Source organism: Neovison vison, chromosome 4 (assembly GCF_020171115.1).
Source record: "Neovison vison isolate M4711 chromosome 4, ASM_NN_V1, whole genome shotgun sequence".
NCBI lineage: Eukaryota > Metazoa > Chordata > Mammalia > Carnivora > Mustelidae > Neogale > Neogale vison.
In genome coordinates this window covers 39,043,660-39,067,711 of record NC_058094.1, presented here as the reverse complement: position 1 = coordinate 39,067,711, position 24,052 = coordinate 39,043,660, and the positions used below count along the sequence as shown (strand labels likewise).

The 24,052-nt window shown below is 45.1% G+C and overlaps 1 protein-coding gene across 2 annotated transcripts in view; it reads left to right on the top strand.

Moving 5' to 3' along the window:
- LAPTM4B (lysosomal protein transmembrane 4 beta) overlaps positions 1-20,518 on the top strand; it is an 83,614-nt gene extending 63,096 nt beyond the window's left edge. For both annotated transcript variants that reach the window (XM_044245236.1, XM_044245237.1), the window contains exon 7: positions 19,394-20,518. In XM_044245236.1, the coding sequence (XP_044101171.1) occupies positions 19,394-19,471 (78 nt within the window). In that variant the 3' untranslated portion in view covers positions 19,472-20,518. The remainder of the gene's footprint in view (positions 1-19,393) is intronic.
- Positions 20,519-24,052: the final 3,534 nt, after the last annotated feature.

Sequence of the window (24,052 nt, the reverse complement as noted above, 5' to 3'; positions counted from 1 at the left end):
AGTGGTTAATGCAAAAATGACATATGTGGGATGGCGCTCGTACTGGACAGGATTGGAGGGGATATAGAACGGACAGCAAGCATGGAAGGGTAAATACCAAGGGCGTGTTAAGTCTAAACCAGAACAGAGTTTTACACATTTGTTCTGTTTTCTAAATTGTGGTGAGTCACTCTGTGCCCTCACTGAAGTAATTTAACCTGTCCTGACTTGATTTCTCTGTATATAAAATGGGAATAAAACAGTTTCGTTCCTTATATTACATATATGTACCAGCTGATATACTGAGAACAGTGTGGAATTTCTGAGAGAAAGCATGCTGCACGTGAATAGTTGTTCTTCGTGTTCACCCAGCACGTCCTGAGTTGACTTGCATGTGTTTGAGCAGTGGTTGAAGAGGCGGCTCTGCCACCACCAGGTGCACAAAGCCCAGCGTGTCAGACACTGAGGGGGCTCTTGGGGTTGGGGGGATCAGTTCTGCAGAATCCTGTGTCCTGATCACAGTAAACACATATTTTCCTTCAACCCTTTAAATAATTCCTCTTGGTCAGTAAGTCTCTTTAAAGAAATAGCTGTTTGTAATGATCACAATTTTGGTAAAATTACTGGCTTAAGGAACTTTTTCCTTCATTCTGAGTTTCTGGATATTTAGTTAGCTGTAAGTTTTTTTCCTGCCTTTCTTCCTAAACAAGAAATCCCAGGGTACATTTATTGTCCTGCTGATGTAATGAGAAATCTAAACCAAGTTTGAGGTTTTTGCGTCTGAGGAACCAAGAGAGTTGCTAAACAGTAGAGATGCATCAGAATGTCACCTGAATGTTGAGTTGCGAGCCTTGAGAAGTGTTGCAGGGACGATAATGCCTGTGCCTCACATGTTAGTGTTAGTGCGCTGTTGGGTGTGGTTTGCTCACGGCTTTCTGAAGGGTGGTGTGTATTTTTAATGGAAGCCAGGTGGAATGGCTGAAAAGGTATGCATTGTATAGATAGACCTCCAGATCCAAGGATACTCTGAAATTTGTAGGAATTGGGGTGCTGAGAGAATTTAAGAACCATGAGTAACTCCTTAAAATGCATCCAACTTGGCTTTTTAGAGGAAGCTTCTATTTTCTCCCATCTAAAGATTGAGAATTAGACATGGAATAACAGGGAGGTTTTATTCAAACTAACATAGATTCAAAATAGTTACACTTTCAACTGGACTTCCCTAGCTCCTCTAATAATAGACTTTTTTCTTCAGAAAAGCTTCCAGGTTGCAGGTGATTTGGAATCACTAGGATTTGGGACCATAGACTCAAGCCAACTGTGATGGTCTCCTGGTTTGTTGACAGGAGGGGCTGGGGAATTGTTCAGCAGTGGTTACTGGTCATTATCTTCTTGGTCATCATGCTCTACCAACTTGACATTTTTAAGACAGGAAACTGTGTTGCTGATAATGTTTCTACTTTCTCAAAGTTCCCAGTGAACCTTTATTTTTTTCTGTGTATGTGTGTGTTTGTTTCTTAAAGAAGCGTATTCCTGGGGAAGAGAGATTTATTATTTCTCATAAGTAGGTTGTAATCTACTCCAAAATGTAGGCTAAATATACCACCTGAATCTCAACTCTTCTGACAGTATTTTGAAAGATTTTTTTAAAAAAAGATAATGATGTTGTGCTTTTTTTTTTTTAAGGAGTCCTTATTAATACCTAACATAATAACTCCTTAATAGCATAAGATGTCCATTAAGTGCTCAGATTTCCAGCTGTCTCATACATGTTTTTCTAGTGGTTTATTTTAAATAGGAGCTATGGGTCAATCTGTATTTTAAGACTCCAATTTTTTGTTACGGAAACTAGTTCGTCCTACAGACTAGATTTGTCTGACTGCCTGTAATGTAGTCCTCTGTATTCCCAGTAGATGAGCGCTTGGATCTAGAGGCTTCCCATATTCATATCCACCCCCCCCCTTTTTTTTGCTGCAATATTACTTTATAATTGATCATTTGTTCTTCCAGCAAGAGGCAGATAATGTCTGGCTGATTCTGTCTTTGGGGATGTCAGCAGCCATGAATATCTAACACCTGGATTCAGTGATTCATTAGGGTCTGCAATCTAATTACATGCCATCCCTTGTTCATTCATTAGCTGGAATATTTTTGTAAAGAGAAACTTTACCTCATACGTGATTTGCTTACCCAGTGGTACTTGTGATCTGGGTGAATATACTTGGTTTTGTTGTTTATCAGTTGTCCCAATGGCGAGTTGGTCTGTCATTCTCTAATGGTGACTAGTGAAGGGTTTTTTGTTTGCTTGTTTGTTTTTATGTAACACATGAAGTCATGAAAAGAGGCCTATGAGGAGAAGAGCTGGGGGTGTCCAATTGAAAAGTAAACGATCTTGATATATTTTACCAGTAAGCCTAAAGAAAACCTTAACCTATTATTCCGTACCCTTTTGAGACTTTCAAAGGGAAAATAATAAAAGCTTTCTCTAAAAAGCTTGTACATTTTAGTTAATATCCTTATTGATGCTCAAATTGTACTGTCTTTGGGCAGTGGGAGCCTCTTCAGGTTGGCCCCCGGGGTCTTTTGACAGAACCATGGCTTCTTGGCTGTCTGGTTGACAGGATCCTTGATGCTCCTCTTGTCCATTTATAATCCCAGACCCAGAATCAGCCATTTCTTCAAGGAGCACTGCTTCCTTTAGGTGGAGACCATATCTAGATTTCCAGGGTTGGAGAACATAATTCTTTTTAAGCAGGGCTCCCCATATTTGAAGACTGTTTTGACTCGAATGAAAGGAGCTAATGCTTGCATTCCAACTTTAAAACTCTAAATATACCAAAGCCACACTCTGAGACCCCAAGTGGGGGTTGGAATGATCTAGTTCTGTCATTTTCGCTGGTCTTCATCGCTGTATTAAGATCCTCATAGCATGTAATAATGTATGCTGCTCTTTTGTCCCTGTCTTACTGGGAATCCACACTGACATAATAACATGTTGCCTTTCACTTCCTATCAGATTCTAAGCCAGATGGCTTTTCTCCCAGGCTGAATAGTCTCAGGGTGACCTCTGTGGACGCATCCTCTGGGGGCTCTTGTTGGTAGAAAATAAATGTTCTTTTTTTTCTTTCTCCTCTAAAAAAGAACACATATTATTAGCCAGATATGTAGTTTCTCAAACACTACTGAGATGGAGGATGGATGAGTTAACCAGATACTGGAATCATTCCCTGGGTTAATCCAACCTCCAGTTTCCCAACCAAAACCTTGGAAAGCAATGCTTAAGACATAGGGGTCACACAGACTCTATTAGTTCATAAGGCTCTATGATCTTTGGTATTTTTTTTTCATGGTGCCCATAGGTCAAACGAAATACCTAACTGTCCGTTGCATTTTAAGTAGTCAGGTCCAAACAACTTAAGAGTAGAAGTGAGTGTGATACTGATGAAGTTCTAGAACCTATGTGAGGTTCGGTGGGCTGAGGTCCGGAGCCGATGACCAAGAAAGAATTCTTGAGACATCTTTGGTGCAAAATGGTGGTTTATTAAAGCACGGGGACAGGACCCGTGGGCAGGAAGAGCTGCTGCCCCGGGTTGTGAGGGATGGCAGGTTTTATACCTTGCGGTTGAGGGAAGGTGAGGAGAAGGGATGGGAGGTGTCAACAGAGTTTTCACATGTTAAGGAGGGCCTACAAGGTATGGGGGGGGCTTGCCCTTATGGCTTGATCAGTGTCGTGTTTAGGTCAGGCATTAACATCAAGATAGTTAGGAGATTCTTAGTGGGGTATTATGACCCTGCTATCATTTACATTCCCTTCTACCTCAGTCTCCTCCAGTTTATGGTGGGGAGGGAGACATTAGGGCTTCAGGAACTGAGAGTTATTTGCCTCTGGAAATTTGTGCTATTGATAAGGTAACCTCCCTGTTTAGATCTCTAGGACATCGTAGAGCAAGGGAGATTTCTGTTCTGCAGGATTGTGATCCCTGCAAGTTAACTATTTATTGTTTTATGGCAGTCAGGGGTGCCTGAGGAATGCTACACATATGGAGGGGGGCAGGTGGAGAGGGGGTGCAAGGTGCCAGCTTTTGCCCTGTCCTCAGCCAGCCTCCTACTCCCTCATCAATACCTGCCACTTCTTGCTGTGTTTTCCTTGGAATTTAAAAAAAAATCCCACAGTGCCCCCTTGAGTCGCTGCATTCCGTTACAGGGTACCCTAAGCACCCTCCTTTTTGGACATCGTGGTAAAAATCACGCTCTGAATATATGTTATGTAATACCACAGTCTCTCCCCTGCCTCCACCAAAATTTGGCCCTAAAAGGAAAAATGTGTTAAATACCAAACATGTAGATTATAGAAACAGATTTTCTTCACATTAAAATTTATGCAAATTGAGATTAAAAAAAATTCTTTTAATCTGTCTTGCTAATACTAGTGAAGATTGGAATCATAGTAATACCCAGTATTTAGTTAAATCCCAGAGTAGGGAACGTGATTCCTTTGGAGTCGGAGCATTCCAAAAGCAGTGAGATTATTACTTAGCCAAAATGGCATCTCATTGACTTGAGCAATGTAGGAAAATTCCTATTTAGGAATAAATAGGAAAATTTTAAACTTCGTAGACCCTGTTGTGCCATGCCATTTTGTGGGTGCTAATCCAGATTAACATTATATACGGGTTTATTGTGTTGATTTCAGAAAGTATTTTGCTGTGTGGCGCCTTGCTTTGAGTTTGAGTGGTTGAAGAGCACAGTTAAGAAAATGGCAATGGGGGCATCTGGGTGGCTTAGTCCATTAAATGTCTGCCTTCAGCTCAGGTCATGAGCCCAGGCCTTGGGATCTTGCCCCTGAGTCGACATCAGGGCTCCCTGCTCAGTGGGGAGCCTGCTTCTCTCTCTCTCCCTCTGCCCCCCCCCACCTATGCTCTGTCTTTCTGATAAATAAATAAAATGTTAGAAAGAAAGAAAGAAAAAGGGTGGGGGGAAGTCATTGACCCAGTGGAAGCCAGATGAGCTCCCTGGCAGCCATTTCCGCTGAGGGACCTGAGATTAACAAAAGGCTGACCTTGGGCTGTCAGAAAAGCCACAAAACAAATTCCTGTTTAGCTGAGGTGGTTGGGGGTTGGGTGGGATTTAATAGTGATCCTAACAACTTTCAGAACTTGTGCATAAAAAATCTACTGCCTGGGGCGCCTGGGTGGCTCAGTGGATTGGGCCGCTGCCTTCGGCTCAGGTCATGATCTCAGTGTCCTGGGATCTTGCCCCGCATCGGGCTCTTTGCTTGGCGGGAGCCTGCTTCTCTCTCTCTCTCTCTCTCTCTGCCTGACTCTCCGCCTGCTTGTGATCTCTCTCTCTGTCAAATAAATAAAATCTTTAAAAAAAAATAAGAATCTACTGCTTTTTTCCCTCCTCCTCTTGTTTTTAAAAATCAGGCATTTCTGCCTAGGTTGGCTATGGTTAGAAACAGGTTCCTGACGATGTAACATGAGTCCCTTTATTCTCCCCCTCCTCCCCTCTGCTGTAGAGAGAGAGGTAAAGGGAAGGGAATAAACTAATTGCCAACAGGAGAGATTTTTAGTTAGACTTCAGAAGAAGGTCCTTCATGCTGGAGAAGCTGGACTGATGGCAAGATGAATCACTGATTCCTGTCTTGCAGAGTCTTTTTTTTTTCTTCCCAGATTCTTGAGGATTCTTGAGGAAAGGTCATCACTTTCAGAAACAGTTTAAGAGAGGGCTTCCCCCAGAAGACGAGTTATTAGGCTGGCTCTCAAGCTCTCTTCCAAGGCCTGGCCATTTCGGATTCATTAAACACACTTCACCAGCAACACATACCTTTCATCATACCTCTGTCTGTAGCAACCAGAGGGTTCAGAAGCAGTGGTGGGTTGGAGAGGGCAAGGTTCTTTAAGAAGAGGACTTTCTGTAGAGTTTGAAACAGTAGCCTGTGGGTTAGACTCAGAAACTTCTGGCATACCACGTACTGGAATCCAAAATGGAGCGGTCTTACTTGTAACATTTCAGCGGTAGGTCTCCTTTGCCTTGCAGCTTAATAATTTGTATGATCTCTCCTCCTTAAGCTTCCCCCACCCAGCCTTTAATTTTAAAAGGCCAAGACAACTGAGAAGTTGATAGACATTTGGCAAAATCTCAGAGAAGCAGAGAGAGCAATTAGACGATCTCCAGAGTTAAGGTTCCTGTGAGGATGGAGATGCTCAGGGTCTGATCAGGGCAACAGTTGAGAGAGTGTGAGGAAGAGGGGAAGGATTTGACAGAGCTGGAGGAGGTAGAAATGAAAGTTGATCATTGAGGGGCTGTGGAGTGAGATGATTCTCAGGGGTATCTCTTGTGTATGACTGTACCTGAAACAAAAACCCCTTACTCTGAGGCTAGGACAAGACCTTGGAAGTTACCTGGCCCAGCCACCTTCCCGTGCGCTGTCTCCACAGCTGTTCCCACAGATGCTATCTGCCTGAGGGCTGAATAATTCCAGTGATGCTCTGTTTTTTGCATCTGTTAACACCTTCCCGGTCCGTGGCTTTGGGAACACAGCTTTTTCCCAGACACTTGAGTAGCGGTCGCCATCTGCCAGGATCTAAGCTGGGTGCTTCATGTAAATGAGCTCATTTTGTCTCCCAAGATCCCTTGAAGAAGGTTCTCCTAATCCCTGTACACAGGAGAGTGACCCCCGGTCACTTCCCAAGATGACAGGGCTCACGAGAGGCAGGAGGGACACTGCCTTGAGCAGCCTAGCTCCTGTCTGTTCTTACGCACCCACGTCCCCCTAGACTGTGGTCTGCTGAGATGGCAGCGAGGACCAGGGCTTCTCAGCACCGGTGCCTGGCACGGGCCTCCCTGGGGCGAGGAGTGAAGCAGCCACACAGCTTATTCTCAAGGAGAGTTGCAAACTTGAGAAGCAGTGGGACTTTTTAATTTCGCTCGCTTACTTTTGCTTTTTTTTTTTTTTTTTTTTTTTTAGCACAGTGGAAGGGATGGGAGGGTGACTGAGGAAAGTCGGAAGAAAAGCACAGGTTAAAAGGAGCCTTTATAACAGCGAGCAGCCGCCTCCTTCAGAGTTGTGCTGCTGAACAGTCCACTTCTGGTGACGCAGCCCCCAGCATCCTGATTCCTGCCGTGTGCACACAGCTGCAGGGGTGCCCACCTGCCGGTCCGAGCGGGAAAGGCTGGTGCACGAGATTTCCTCCTGAAAGCTCTTCACCTGCTTTCACGTAGTTTCCAAGGTTCTAGCTGACATTATATGACATTAACTCTGCTCATACTGCTTCCCTCCATTAGTAAAATACAGCACTTTAAAAAACATCCTGTTCTGCTAGAAATTATCTGTGACCCATACCGCTTTTCAGTCCTTTCATCCAGCAAGCATCTGGAGTGGTCAGTCAACACATAGATGTTTGAAACATAAAAGTTCTGGAAGAACACTTCAGACAAACCCAGTTTTTCCTTGTGACCTTGGATAAGAGGATGTTAATTAATTGTAACCCTTCTATAATAATAACAAGCAAAAGCAACTTAGAGTAGTTTTATGGTGAATTGAGGACATAGATAACCTCTGTTTTCATTGTATTTTACTTTAAAACACGTACAGAAGTTGACTGACGTATCACTCATGTCCGCAGTAGAGTTCATACTGATTTTTACTCTAACAAAGGAGACACTGGATTTTATTTTTTAACTTAATTTTCTGGGTATGTATCTTAATGAAGCAGTAAGAAAAATGTATAAGATGTTCGTGCAGCATCATTTTTAACAGCAAAAGTAAGTATCAAAGTGCATTGTCTAATAACTGGGGAGTGGTTTGGTAAAGTAAGGGTCCATCCCCTTGACAGAATGTCTTTATTGTCAGAGAAATTATTATGAACTACAAACATAGTAACGGAAGAAAGGCTTGTGATGTTTTAAAAAGCGGAATACGGAAGTTTGTATTGCAGTTCACAGCTAGGAAAAAACGAAGCTCGTAGGCACAAATTAGATTGTAATAGAAAATTAAACATTGATTTGTTGGATGCTGGAAATCAAAGCAGGAGACATTTCTCCCTTTCCACTGATGTGAGGGAGGGAGGGGGGTGGGGTGTGTAGGGAAGGGGGAACTGGGTAAAATGGGAAAGAAGCTGAGATGTGAGGCAGTGAGCAGTTCTGCAGCTGCCTTGGCAGCCTCTGGAAGGAACGGTGTAGAATTGTTAAGGAGATGGCGCGGTAGGTGGCGTTGCATGTTCAGGCTGGGGGATCAGGCTGGGGGAATGCCGGGGAAGCAGCCGGGCTGTTTTCCAGAAGGTTCCTGTGGTGATGCATGCCAGCCATTTCTTCCATCTCCTCTGTAGTTAAATTAGGTATTTTTATTTTAGAAAAAAGTACAGGCTTTTAAAGATGTATTTATTTAGATACAGTTTTTTAAGCATTAGATACTTAAGTGCTCAGAAGGTTCTTAACGTTCAGTCTCAGCTGCTGTATTATTTTGGTATTTCCAGACCAAATACCTCGCTAGTGAGAGTTTTTGACCCAATTTGAACTATTTGAAGTATGAGTTCTATATTATGAGTATAAATAATGACTTCCTTCTATAATACCAAACAAGTACAATTTTTAGTAGTTTTTCAGTGAATTGAGGATAAAATCCTCTGTCTTGCTTTTGGAAATGATTCCCTTGGCTGGCAGGGCTCGGCAGGGGGATTTCTCCCTAGAACCTCCTAAAATCTGCTTACCTCATCTCCTGGTGTGTTGGATTCACTGGATACAAGATGCCGCCAGTTGTAAATTGCACCATTATTTTAGATGCTGTCGATTACAAGGCAAAGCCTAAATTCAGATGTTCAAGTGTATAGAAACATGTACCTTAGCATTTTTAAAAATGCAGTTATGTGTATGTCTTTACTTATTTATATTATTGGTGAGGATATTTTACTTATTTATATTATTGGTGAGGATATTTTTAAAAGTTTGAAAATAGTTAATCTAGATTCCTTAAAGATAACCCAGACTTGCTGTTTGTGATAACTCCGTGCCAAGTGCCCACATGGTTATTTCAGTTAATTGTGAAGACTTGTGAGTCCACTACCTCCCCTTTGCTGTTCGGCGTGCATAAAGGCAGCTCCTCTAAACAGGCAGGTGTGGTGTGACCAATTTAAGACAAGCATTTAATTTAACGGCTGCCTGTTTTAAACAAGATACATTGTGGACTGTTATGGGGTTTAACAAATGGTGAAGAAGAGAAAATTTTGACTTCCTGTGAGTAATTGAAATGGACCTTTGGAAGAGTTCCCTAAGTGCCTCTAAATGCTGAGGTGGTTGTAAGGCTGTGTAATTTCACATCTGACAGTAGCCTGTTTCCAAGGGCCGAATTCAGGGTAGTGCTTTCCCTTAGAACAGGCAAAGGCGAACTTTCTCTATAAAGAGCCAGAGAGTCAATATTTTAGGCTTTGTGAGCCATATGGTGTCTGTCGTAACGACTCAGCCCTGCTGGTGTAGTGTGAGACCAGCTGTAGGTAATCCATACGTGAGTTAAGTGTGGCTGTGTGCCCATCGAACTTCATTTATGGATGCTGAAATTTGAATTTTATGTAATTTTCACATATCACAAAGCGTTTTTTTCCTTTAAACCATTAAATGTTAAGAACCGTTCTTAGGTCACAGGCCACACGAAAAACAGGTGGCAGGGCAGAGTTGGCCCACCGGGTTCAGAGACCTCTGCCTTAGTGGGAATTTCAGCCAAGTTTTCTAGGCATTTGTAGGACAGCTGTTTGAACCATCCCGAAAAAATGGTCCTGGCTTTTGGCCTTGAAAGACCTCCGAGTTGAATTTTCCCCTCCTACAACTGAGTTGGCATAGAGCAGCCCCTAATCCTTTGGCTCTTGCAAAGGATATCTCTTTCCTGAGAAAGTTACAGTTCTCCCATATTTCTGATTTTGTCTATGGATTTGAATCAGGCTTATATTTAACAAACTATAAAATCAATATAAGAATAATTTGCTTGTAAAACGGTCACTAAAATTTTGTAAGAGAGTGAGAGAGTAAGAGAGTTAAAGCTGTTAGATGCATTGTCATTCACTTTTTTTTACAAAGATTTGTTCCATAAATGGTGGTTTTAGTTTACTGTCAAAAAAGAAGAGTACATACATACTTTCTCTCTCTCTCTCCTTCTCCCTCTGTTCCTTTCTTGCTATATCCATCTCTGTGTCTAGCTATCCATTCATGTATGGAATGAAAACTATATCCCAGTTAATTTCCATTTTGGCTATTTCTGGGTCATTTTAACACTTGGAGTGTGTCCAGTAGCACAGGCCATCTCATCGTTCCATAAATGCATGGAATAAAGAGTTGAGCCTCCGTCCATGCCTGTACTACTATCCACTAAGCACGTTGATTGGATTTATTTCACTAATCTTGTAAGAGAGAGACGGTTATGGCCCCTGTTTATAGATGGAGAAAAGTAAGGGTTTAAGAGGTTAAGTGGCGGGCCCGAGGCCTTGGAGCTGGGATGGGTAGACCCAGATGGTCTCCACAGCCCAGGCTCTCAGCCACTATCCCAGTGGGAGCCAGGCTTCTCAATACGGTGGCAAAGAGGAAAAAACCAGTGTGTGTGTGGGACTGTCTTGTGACTGGACACCGGCTGAGAAGGTCCTCCCTTCCCCATGGAAGAGAACTTCTGTTCATCAGCTTCCTCCACTAGCAGATAATCGGTCCGCTGGTTCAGGCCTCGTCCGTTTCGGTTAGTGTGGTGTCCTCAGTGCCGGCACACAGCGGGACCCACGCTCATTGACGAAACGAACCAAAGTATTTAACAAATCATCTGTCTCGCTCTCTTCTTGATCTCTATCGGAGGAAATCGCTTAGGTTATGTGAACCAGATCAGCTCTGAGCCCGTACCCCCAACCGCCCAGCTAGCGGTCATCCCGAGAGAGCACTCTGCGGGGCTCACTCTATTTCTTCCTCGTCACCGTGGCCAGTGAGCTGGGAGTCCTCTCTCAACTTGTTAACGTTTAGTCTCTTAGGTCTTTTCGGCTCTGTTTTCTCTTCCATTTTTTTTTCTCTCTCCGTTGCTGCCAGATTGATCTAAATCATAAACCTGATTTGTCAACCCCTTATTTAAAAGTCTTTGGGGGTTCTGCCATTTCTTAACTGCAGCATTTCTCAGTGGTGATGTCACCCACTTTGCTCTGTGAAAGCCTTTGTGACTCGTGGGGTAATACTTAAAATAAGTTTACCGGTGGTTTTATGTTTTATTTTTTTTTTCTTTTTTGCCTTTTTGGTGAATAGGAACAGATCTAGGATTACCCCTAATATCAGTCTCAGCGGCTTGCGTTCAAAATTTTTCTTAAAACGAGAGGAGGGAGCAGAATTGTAACTTTGTCCTGCCAACTCTCTCTTACTTGTGAGTTGTGAGGCAGGTTCGAGGGACTGTTAATGGATATGTTGTGGCTGTGCTTTCATGAATACCGGACCCCTTGCTTCCCACCCCGTAGCTCCCCAAAGGAGACAGCACAAGAGAAGTCTTCATTCCCAGTGGTATTTTCTGTAGTTTTTCATATTTTGTGGGTAGAGAAGGGCAGTTGATTTTGTAAACAGAATCTGTGTATGCCCACAGAGGAGAGTTCTCTCACATGAGAACGTTACCAAAGCTCCCAAAGGTCCCCCACAGCCCCCCAAAATGGTGAGGACCACTGGTTTCTCTGGGCCACTTTCCTGTCACTGCTTACAAGACCAGCTGGGATCATGCCTGTTGTTCCAGGCTCATCTCCGTAATGCCACTAAGGCTCTCCAGACAGCCGACTGCCTACACCTTGACCTGGGTGCCTTGGTCTTTCATGACGCACAGTTTGCATGTGCCTTTCCCCACCCCTGGCTTGAGTGCACTGCTAGGCTGACACAGGGCACCCTACTCCCAAAGGCAGCCTGTTACCTTCAGGTCTGCCTCTCTGCCCCCTGCTGCTGATACGTGGGCCAAGAGTGAGTGCGCAGATAGGCTGTTTCAGCCAGACCTTACTTTGGGGTTTAAGAATTACAGCTCTGTGCCCACCCCTCTCGGGGTAAAAATGCCATCCATTTTTCATGGACAAAGAGTGGCTTTTGTCACCATTTAGTTATTTTGTTTAGATTTGGTAAAAGAGGAGATAGGAGGTAGGGGATGGCAGATCCTGTTGTAGGGGGACATGAGTGGGCTGTTGCTGGGGGAGGTTCTTGCCACAACCGTAGCTGCTTTCATATTCAAGAACAGGAGTATCTTTAGGATTCTTCAGAGAGGGGCGGGTTCAGATAGCTGGTTAGGTCACTGACCTTCCCTTACAGGCCTTTATCTGGTCATGTGTGCTTCCACAAATAGGGCCCAAAGCAGCTTCAGTTTTAGCTTCGAACATGTTGTGCTACTGCCAGAGCTGAGAAGGGGAAGAAAATGTCTTTTCTAACCAAGTAAATAAATATGTACATAGATGACTTACTGGTATCACTTACTTGAGGAGAACATGTAGCTGAACTAGTTACATAAAATGATACTCTGGTTTTTTTTGTTTGTTTGTTTATTTTTAGTATTTTATGTATTTATTAGAGTAGCAGGAGCATGAGCGAGAGCACTAGTAGGGGGATGAGGGAGAGGGAGAAGCAGGGTCCTCCTGAGCAGGAAGCCTGATGGAGGACTCCATCCCAGGACCCTGGGATTACGACCTGAGCCGAAGGCAGATGCTGAACTGACTGAGCCAGCAGGTGCCCCTAAGATAATACTGTCTTCATTATCTTGCTATATATAGTTGGGGGATTACTGCCATTCACTGAAAACCCAAATGCTGAAGCCAGTACTCCATGTTAGGTGTGTTAACTCCCTTAGATCCTTAAAACGCTGCTTGGAAGGAAGCCTGTGATGGTTTTCATTTTACAGATACGCAAACTGCAATTCAGGCACATTACTTTTTTTTTTTTTTTTTAAAGATTCTATTTATTTATTTGACAGAGATCACAAGTAGGCAGAGAGGCAGGCAGAGAGAGAGGAGGAAGCAGGCTCCCCGCTGAGCAGAGAGCCCGATGTGGGGCTCAATCCGGGACCCTGGGATCATGACCTGAGCCGAAGGCAGAGGCTTTAACCCACTGAGCCACCCAGGACTTCTTAGGACTTCTTCAGTCTACAAGGAATCTGGAAATCTGTCATCGTAGTGTTTTTGTTCCAAGAATTTACTGTCTTGTAATTGTGTGGCATGAAGATGGGGAGAAGAGTGTCGTCGAGGCTGGACGGTTTCAGATCTCCGTCTTAGAAGTGAACTTAACTTGGGCCTTGGGTTGTTTGGGTTTATATGGAGCAACATAAGAAAAAAAAGCATTCCAGGAGTGAAAAATCAGGAGTCGCAGTGGGATTGGTAACGAGGTGCTGTGACTGGGAGGTCTGGGAGTAGATCAGGTCGGGCTGAGCAGTTGGGTAGGACGGACCAGGGCATGAGCAGCACAGAGGAAATGGTACTAAGTGAGGGAATTGCTCACTTTCCCATCGCACACGTGTATCCGTGGGTCTACTTCTGGGCACCATAGTTCTCCAGTTCCCACCGGTGCACGGGGTGTGCTGCATTGTGCTTTAATGTGGAGTTCGGAGCTCAGAGGACCGAAGGGTCTCAGGCAGGGGTGCGGCCGGTCCTGATCACCGTCTCCAGGCGAGCACGTTTCACCCGAGATACTAACTTCAGCCCGCACCATATTCCCCTGTTGCTTTGTTTGTGTCTGTACTGCACGGGGTCCAGACCCTGCCACCCTTCTCTTGCTTTTGAGAGTCAACAAACCTGGCAAGTTGGCTCATCTGCAGGCCCCTGCAGAAGCTCCTGTCACGCCCACGGCTTGCCTGCCAGCCAGCGAGGCAAAAGGAGCGATGTGGCCCTCAGCCTGCCCCCATCTTCAGGTTGAAAGTCGCCCCTAGATGACAGATGTCCTCTTCCCTTTAACACTGCCATGAGTACTCTTTCAGTTTTTAAGTTTCTAGTCGTCATCTGTGTTGTCAATGTGGTATTTCATGTGCATAGCTAGAGCTCATGGCATTGAAAGACTGATTTCTCCTTAATTTCCCTGCCTGTCTCTTAGCTCTCACCCCAGCAGTGAGCACCGCTGACTTCCTTTTCCTGTTTCTTCTAGTGTTTGCCTCTGTTTTATTTTATTTGTTTTTAAAATTTTATTTCTTTGGCAGAGCAACAGTGAGAGGGGGGATACAAGCAGGGCGAGTGGGAGAGGGAGATGCAGGCTCCCTGCTGAGCAGGAAGCCCAATGAGGGGGTCAGTCCCAGGACCCTGGGATCACGACCTGAGCTGAAGGCAGACACTTAACGGCTTAGCCACCCAGGCACCCCTTGCCTCTGTATTTTAAAAAATAATGTCTACATTGCTATTCGATGATCTGTTCAAGATCTCTTTTGACTGCTTATTGTTGAACAGGATTTTACTCTCCTCCTCGTGTTCTCTGCTTCCCTTGTCCTTCTCCTGTCATACCAGATTTCCCGGTGCTGTCTTCAGCAGTGTTTACCTTTGACAAGGCACATACATATGGATCGGTGCAGAGCTCTGGGATAGACATTCTCTTATGGTGTTGGATTTTTCCCAGCAAACATTTGCCTTGTTTTTTTAGCTGCCAAGTTTTGTACCCGTTATCTAAGTCCCCATCCTGTCTCTGTGGCTATCAGATCTGCCAACTGCCTACTAATACTGACTCTCTCAGATCTTTCAGTTCTCCTTCTTTCCTAGGGCTTCTCCTTCCCTAACCCAGGGGAGACGAGACGGCACACAGCTGTCATCCGGGTCACTGGTTTCATTTTAACGTACCACTTGTTAGGGTGCAGGCCAGCAAGCTGACTTCAGGTGCAATTTCCCACGTGCCTCTTCCTGACCCCCGGTTTTGGACCTCCGAATCTCCAGGGATGGTTCTTTGAGAATCTGATGAAAGCTCTGAACACTCTTCCTGGGAAATAATTGCACAGACACAAAATTTGGCCTGTTGTCTTGTGAATGTCTGAAGACATTTGTGTGACTTACATGGAACAGTTTGGATGATGTCATCTTAGCAACTATAGCGTTCCAAGTAAGCCTTCACATTCAGTGTGCCTAAGCTCTAATAGCAGAAGTCCAACTTTAACCATAGTATCCAAAAATCTCCTATTTTTACCAATAAATAGTTCTTTTCTCTTAAGCATTTTTATCATTTCTTAGTATTTGATGGAATTAATTTGTTTTCCAAGCTTTAATCACTGGTGGATGTATGGCCAGCTGGAATCGCTTCTCTGTTACATTTTGCAACCTTTGATGTTAATTTATTTCTCCCTCCAACTGTTCTATATATCGATGTAGCTAGGAAAATGAAGTTCGCTCTGGTAACACTCTGAGTATTTGTTGAGTTGCACTGAAATGACTGAGGAGTTGCCTTTCCCACAAGCACACTGTAACCGAGCAAGAGAACTCCCAGTTAAAGAGACAATCCAGACAGAGTCTAATCTTCCTAATGAACCGCTGCCTTCTGGGGTCATTGGCAAGAGGGAGTTCTCCATCTGCAAGGAATAAAGTTACACTTTCACACAGTCACTCCATGGTTGAGCTCCTAGTAAGACAGACTCCAAGGGACGGTACTTAGATTAGAATTTCATTGTATTGAATATTGCTTCAAGTAAAGTGGTCTGTGGCTGAGATTTGTAATGTGTTTTTGTTTGCCGACTCACTGAGTAGCTGCCACGTACCAGACAGTGACTTCCTTTTGAAGTAGGCTGTGACCTATATTCTTAGTCCTGAGAGATTACTTTTTAGCCATTCATTATGAATGACTAAATTTCGAAAAGTGGAAGACGGAGTTTAAATGCCAACTTCTAAAAATGTCAGAATAATCGGATTTCAACCAGTTTTGTTGTATGGCATCTTAACTAGCATGTTCTGTCTTAATTGACCCTACTGCAGTTTTCTCGGATTTCCAAGTACTCCATTGATCTTAGTAGAAAAGGACAATAGGAAGTGTTTCCAGTCAGTATCGGCAGCCTATAATAGAGGAAGTGCGGTGGCCCTGATGGCACCAACCCCTTCCTTGAGATTGTCAATAATACTAACATCATTTATATTTTAAAAAGATGACGTCGTTTCAGAATGTAAAACTTCTACTCCATTTGGACGACTGTCCGTGAAAAGAGCATGAGGTACTGTGTGAAGACCGTTCTTCAGGCTGCATTTAGTATGTGGTGGTGAGGAAGCGGAGACAGGCGAGGCGGTCACAAGCCCTGGTGAAAGACAGAAGAGTCTGTAAGATGCCGTATACCAGGCATCTTGACGTTGGGTAAAGAGTCCGAGGCTGTAGGATATTTGAGACAAAAGCCAATATTGGGATATTAAAATTCTGATAAAAAGTGAAACTTTAAAACAAGTTTGAAGGGGTGCCTGGGTGGCTCAGTTGGTTAAGCATCTGCCCTCAGCTCTGGTGATGATCCCAGGGTCCTGGGATAGAGCCTTGTATCGGGCTCCCTGCTCAGCGGGGAGCCTGCCTGTCCCTCTCCTCTATGCCCACCCCTGCTTGTGCCCACCCCCGCTTGTGCGTGTTACCTCCCTCTCTCTCTCTCTAATGCTTTTATAAATAATTAAAACAAGTTTGAAGATAAATTGCAAGAAGCAGTGACAAACTACCTAACTCAATGTGAACACATTTTGACAAACAAAAGGCAAAGCCTGGGTGGCTCAGTTGGTGAAGTGACTGCCTTCAGCTTGGGTCATGATCCTGGAGCCCTGGGATTGAGTCCCACATCGGGCTCCCTGCTCAGTGGGGAGCCTGCTTCTCCCTCTGACCCTCCCCCCTCTTATGCTCACTCTCCCTCTCTTTCTCTCTCTCAAATAACTAAAATCCTAAAAAAGGCAAAGTTAGAGTACTACTTTTTCTTTTTTTTTTTTAAAAAAAGTCGTGTTTAATCTTCTGTGTTGCAGAATCTTGAGTGTTGCATTTTGCTAGGGAAAGAGAATAAATTGAATGAAGCGCTGATTTCACTCCCTTTTAAGTAGCTCCGCTGTGTTTGAGGGTAATCTCTCAAAGGGTAATCGTAGATATGAATCAGGTAATTGTTTAATGAGGCTGAGGAGCATAATGCTGGAGCTCAGTCATGCAAAATTTAGTATTTCTAGTTTCGCTCACAGCTGTGCTGCTGGCTATAAGTTATCGTATCTAACGCGCACACGCATGCGCATACACACACAAACATAAACAAATGCCAGTGTGCAGACTCAGGGAAGGAAGCTGTGGCTTTGTTTTAGAGAATGAACTCTTCTCCCTGGTCAGGCTGGGACCCTCACGGAGATGCTGCTGCCACACACTGGGTGAAGGGCCTTTGGGTGGAAGATGGGGCTCTGTTCATGCTCTGACCCTCACCCTCTCACTGGGGTCCCAGCAGGCGCTCTGCCTTCAGACTGCCCAACCTTGGCCTGTGTGCTCACCTGTCTACCCGCAGTGCTGCCTCCTCTTTCTGGGCCTGATCCCTCTTCCCCAGACGCCTAAAGTGTTCCCTGTGTGTTCTTCGCTATCTTGTTCACACCCACGCATTGATCATGCCCGATTTTACGGCTTTGCCTCTGGTCCTCTGTTAATCATTCTTTCTGCAGTCTTCTCTGTTCCAATGACTGGGTGGTTTCTGTCTCCTGATTGGACCCTCACCGGTGCCAGCGTCCTCTGCCTGCAATGCCAGGCTCACTTGGCAGTCGTGTGCACGTACAGAGTGTCCCATGGCCAGCCCAGGCGATGCTTCACTTATTCATTCCACCAGCTTCAGAGTTCTGTGCGTGCCTAGTACGCACTGGGCCCGACTCTGGCCTTAAGAAAGACTGGGCTTCAGCTCAGCAGGGGCTCTGAGACTGGGAGAAGAGGAGAATAAGTCGTCAAGTGGGTTAAAGTAGAGAGGTAGGAGTGTGTGTGTCTGTGTCTAGTATTGCTGGGAATAGCGTATGACAAAAACTTAGAACAAAAAACTTCAAACATGAGTGTGTACCTCTGGAAGCTAAAAGGATAAATAAATGAAAATGCAAACATTGATAAATGTTTACTGTTTTCAGTGTAAGTGATGTCCATAATTTTGTTCTTTTCCATTTGTGAATGTTCTTTGTCTTCGCACAAAGCACTTGAGTAAGGTTTTCATTTATCTCATCTCTGAATGCCTAAGGGCAGGGACTGTCCTTTCTCTTAATTACCTTGTACTCACCGTGCCTGCCGTCTAGTAGGTGCCTAGTAAATGGTAGTTGACTATACTACTAGGCTGATTATACTGAGTTCATATGCCCCGGTTGGTTTTTCACTCCAGAATTAGTTGGTGTTTCCTTATGTTGTCAGTTCATGAACCATTCCAGGCACTTGTTTTTGTACTTGAGATGTGAACAGGAAGGTTGTCAGTCAGCACAAGTGCTTGTTCTCTTTTGTTTTTCTTCAGCCATTTATGGATGGTATCACCCATCTCAGGTGTGCGTCGAGCAGTGTTAACTACTCTGTAGACCTCCATATCTCTGGCATCCCTGTATTACAGGTGTAGAAATGGAGGTGAAGTAAGTTACTCGAGGCTCTGCTGAGAAGATGTGGCCGATCTCCCTGTGAGTGGTTCCATGGTCAGTCAGGTGCCCACCCTGTTCGTGTGCACACGTAGACATCACCCAGAAGCCTTTTTCCTCTCAAAAGACAGTTGCTTCCTTTCTAGTCCTAGAGACATAGCCCTTTGGCCCTCCAGGTACTTTGACATCCAGGCTCATGTGAGCAGGGTTAGAAAACCTAGAAGGGGCCAGAAGTCTCTTCCTACTTTCTCCTTTAAAAAGTCGTCTTGGGGGACGGACGCCTGGGTGGCTCAGTTGGTTAAGCGGCTGCCTTCGGCTCAGGTCATGATCCCAGCGTCCTGGCATCGAGTCCCACATCAGGCTCCTTGCTCGGCGGGGAGCCTGCTTCTCCCTCTGCCTCTGCTGCCACTCTGCCTGCCTGTGCTCTCTCTCTCTCTCTCTCTCTGGCAAATAAATAAAATCTTATGTAGCCATTCATCAATTGATAGATGTTTTTAAAAAAACAAAAAAAGAAGTCGTTGTCGTCTCAGGGCACCTGGCCGGCTCAGTCGGTTAAATGTCTGCCTTCAGCTTAGGTCGTGATCCCAGGGTTCTGGGATCGAATCCCGCATCGGACTCTTCCGCTCAGTGGAGGGCCTGCGTCACACTCATCTCCTCCCTTCCCCTCCTCCCTGCTCGTTTTCTGTCTCTTTCTTGCAAATAAATAAATAAGATCTTTAAAAAAAAAAAAAAATGAGCCAAAACGTCTCCTGGAAGTGTGGCCGCTTGCTGGCGAGTTGAAATTTGGCACAGGTCATGACCGGCATTCCGTTCGGTGAGAGTCCGGTTCTGTGAGAGCTCCGGGGAGCGGGGGTGCACGTGTGCGCGCTAACCCGGCTGTCTGCTGTGTGTCTTCTCAGGTGCTGTTACCGCCGTGCGATGACGCCGCTGGGAATGGGGCTGCCAAGGAGCCGCCACCCCCTTACGTGTCTGCCTGAGCCCGCGAGGGGGAGGGACTGAGCACAGCGACTTCAGTTCCGGACGTCGGAGCAATAGTCCTTTTTTTTCTCTTCCGGGATGAGCTCTCTGAGCTTCGTTGTTGCTGAAATGCTCCAGTTTTAAAATGTAGACGTTAAGTGAAACCCTCTTTAGTTTGAAGCATACACTGTGGCTAGAGCACGTTGATGGACTCCGTGTAGAGTCCTCTGGAGGGCGGCGCGCTGGGCTTCCGTCGTCTTCCCCGGGGTCCCCTTCCCAGCTGTCCGGATGAGCCCCCCACGTCAGAGGCCGGGAGTTCAGCATCACACCTTCCCTTTGTGTTCCCTCTGTTTCGAGAGTGTAAAATAAAATGAGAATTAGATGATGCTTTTCTTAAGCCGTCCCAGTGTTGGAGCAAACCCTTCACACCTTACAGAGCACGAGTGTCCGTTGTGTGAGGATTGCTCTAATGACGGACGTAGGTGTCCCTGTCTATATAAGTAAAACGAGAATTTCCTTAAGATTCTTTAGACTTAAATTCAGTGACAGTTTTGTATTTGCTGTTCAAGGATTCTGTCTGCGGGCGAAATTGAGACCTTTCAACAATTCCAGGCAGTGACTCGCATGCGCTCTCTGACGGCTGGTCTTAAACACCCACGGCTGGGGTCACGGATAGGCGGGTCTCACCTGTGTCACCAGAGAGGAGCTGATGCGTTTAGTACCACTTGGTGCTCCCTTTCTGCTAGTTTACCATGCCCACCCTGGTCACTAAGGATTTATTTGCCTAACAGTATGATAAAAGATTTTCTTCTAATCTCCTTGCAAGGTATAGCATGCTATTTTGAAATTCCGAGTATGCCCAGTCATCTGTTCAAATGTAAAACGGTCTTCAGAGAAATGAGGAGAGGGGTGCTTTTCTTGTGGAATGTTCTTACCGCAACTACCAAATTTCAAGGAACTTTCATATATTCAAATGTGCAAAAGTCACAGCTCTCCTGATTTTGTTTTATTCATTGTTGAGTGTGCTGTAAATGAAGGCTTTGCAATTAAAGTGAGATTTGCCGACATCTGAGAAAGTAACCTTTTGATTTTGTGGTGATCATGCTTAGGGACCTTTCCCACTCACATGTGGCCATGCAGACACAGTTTGGCCCAAGGAAGCACCTTTACAACTTGTTTCTCCCTCTCTCTCTCTCTCTCTCACACACACACACACACACACACGTGTGTGTGTGTAATTTTTTACCCCCTGTTTCATTGCTGATAAAACCAGAGCATCTCAGGCCAAGAGAAATGGAGCCCAACAGACTTGAGCTGCTAACACTTCTAAACCCCACCCCTGCCAGGCTCCGTGTGCTTAGCTGTTTTGCATACGGTTGCTTTATGTCCATGGTGTACTTTTTTTTTTTTAATTAAATTTATTTTTTTTTTCTTAATAAACATATAATGTATTTTTATCCCCAGGGGTACGGATCTGTGCATGGTGAACTTTTAATAAGCAGTTCCGACTTTACTCCGTTTCAAGGGAGATCAAATAGAGGAGATAGGAGGGGGGGACTTTTTACCCCTGAGATTCAGCCTCGGTGATTTCTTTTGGTGTATCTCATTAGTAGTCTTTTTATAAACTCAGCCTAAGAAATTCTCTTCCTGGAAGCTTTGTGCCCATAAGATTCATGGTAAGTTAATCATATTAAGAGCTGTTAGGAATGGAAAAGGCCTCTCGGACTGTTTCCCTGATCTCTGGAAGGCTCATAGGACATCACAGTTGCTTGCATGGACCTCCCTGTGATTTTCCAGCCCTCTGCCTGATAATTTTTGTGTTACAGAAAATGGCACATGGTTAAGTAGAAGTGTTGATTTTGAGTCTGGGAGCCGTCCTCAGGGAATATGGTTCGTGTTATGCTCAGAGCACACCACAAGACACCAGGATATCCTGTCACTCTCAGGTGTCCCATCTGGAACTGGCGAAGCAGCCTTCCCTGACGCTCAGCATAACCCAGGCTGTGCAGGAAGGCCGCATCCATAGTTCCTCTGAGTGATGACCTGTCCTCTCAGCTCCCCTGTGAGGTGGTGATGTTTGGAGCCCATTCCGTGACTCAGCAGTTCACTCTGTCTGTATCTCATTGCCAATCCAGTTAAATACTTCTCTTAAAATTATTTTACTATTTTAAAAAAGATTTTATTTATATTTTTTGACAGCACAAGTAGGCAAAGTGGCAGGCAGAGGGAGAGGGAGAAGCAGGCTCCCCGTGGAGGAGGGAACCTGATGCGGGGCTCAATCCCAGAGCTCTTTGATGGTGACCTGAGCCAAAGACAAGACGCTTAACCAACTGAACCACCCAGGTGCCCCTCTTAAATGTATTTTATTTTTTTAAGATTTTATTTATGTGACAGAAATCACAAGTAGGCAGAGAGGAGGAAGCAGGCTCCCCGCCGAGCAGAGAGCCTGACGCGGGGCTCGATCCCAGGACCCCGAGATCATGACCTGAGCCGAAGGCAGAGGCTTAACCCACTGAGCCACCCAGACGCCCCTTAAATGTATTTTAAATCCAACTTTAATATTTGACCCTCTTCCTCTGTTTGCTGTATACAGTCATTTGTCCCCATGCCGGTATGCCTCTCGTCACTCTACTGATGAGAGCGCCTCAGCCTTTTTCATCTTGACATGCTCTGGAGATCTTATGACTAGATCCTGGATGTTCAGCCTGGTGCCCAAAGGTGTGCAAGTGGACCCACCAAGAGGCAGCGCATGTGGGAGATTTTTCCCTGGCCAGAGAGAACAGGAAGCAGGACACCTTTTGCCCGAGATGTGATCTGTCACCCTAGGAACCGAGCTTCCATTGAACAATCTGGGCAGGTTTCCAGAATGCCCAGTCATATGGAAGAGTTTTAAGACCAACGGACTCACCCACCCCTTCCTGTACCTTCTTCGAACACAAAACCTCATGGCAGGATCTCCTCCACATCTGGTCTCTCCTCGTCCCTTTCCCCCACCCCCCGCCTGGGTCTTACTGCCCCCCCTGAGAATGTAAAGAACCTTCCCTCTCCTCTCCTTTTTGCTCCACCTTTTTTTTTTTTAATTACTCCATCTGTTCTGGCCCTAAATATTTTAGTTTGCTGACCCAAACCACACCTCATTTTATGTGTCTTTTCACTCTCAGTTCGTTCATCAACAATAACTTCTTAGCAATGATCTCACTAGACCATCTGTATAGACACTGTCACCATTAGAGTTGTTTCCTCCATGGAGCAATGTATTGTCTTTGAAATATTCATCCTTGGAGAATAAAACCCTGCTGTGCAAACTGAGCGTTTGTGATCAAGGAAAACTAATGAGACTGTGAAAATAGTTCCAATTTCTTGAAAAACATGTGTAGCTTTCACAACCCATCTAGAAACTGACTTAAATATCATTAAATAATACTGCTGCTCATTACATAGGCATTTACTAATGGTCTGAAGGGGAGAGGGCAGGTATCTTTGCCAGACTATCAAAAGAGCTGCACAAGGGGACTGCCAGCATCAAATATGGGCTCAGCCCTCCCTGGGCTGCCACCTTCAGACCTAACATGTATTAAACACAGAGCCAGAGCCTAGAGCCGTGTAAAATGGTTTTTTTGGCAGCTCGGAGTGGAAGGGAAGGAAAAGGGCTTTGCGAGGATGTCTCCACACCCATGGAATTCACTTAAAAGTGTCTCTGCACACTAGCCAAGTTTTCTGCCAAATGACTTGTGTATGGAAGCCAACCAGATCGGTGACCTTCCCAGAAGCCCACGCACGCCTTTTGCTGACTGTAGCACCCAGACATCAGAAGAGGGAAGCTGTCGTTGGCCAACCTAGGAAAAAAGTCACATCAAGGCAGCCGTCTTCGCACTCTCCCCTCATCAATGTGATCCTAATTAGCAAGAGCAGTTGCTGCTCCAGAACCCGGGGTTGGACTTAAAACAGAGTAATGGACTCAGGCTTGCTTGTTTTAGCCCAGCTCAAACTTAACACATGCTTCTTAAAAAGTCATTACAGTACACACAGTTTTCATTAAGTGAGCGTATTAAGATGGGAACCTCTTTGGCTCAGCAAATAAAATTATAACCTCTCTTCTTTGGTGTATGTCAAGACACCCGGGGTCTGTTTCTCCAACAGAGCAAAGCGAGTTTGGAAGAGCACAGGGTGAGCCCAGTGGACTGGGCATGGCTCGCCAGCGTGGTGACTTTGAGCCACAGTTCTTCCCAGAAAAGGCCCAGACTAGACGTGTCTTCATCTTGTCTGCCCCTTACTAGTCCCACATGTAGTGTGGCATCTCAGCAACCCCTGTCCCTACTCAGAACTTGGAAAGTCCTAAGTTCCCTGATTGCTGGAATCCTAGATAGGGGACATCCAACCTGAAGAGCCCATAATGCTTCCACCTGTGGCCTCCACCTGCAGGAGCCCCCAGCTGTGGTAAGAACAAAGGGAACAAATGGATCTGCTCTCCATGCCACCAGCCCCAGCACAAAGGACTCTGCTCTGTGTGGTGCCTGTGTGAGATGTGGCTTTGCACCCAGTAATTCATTTTAGCCAAAGGAATGTATTTGTAATTATTCTTTGTCACTGTTTTACTTATA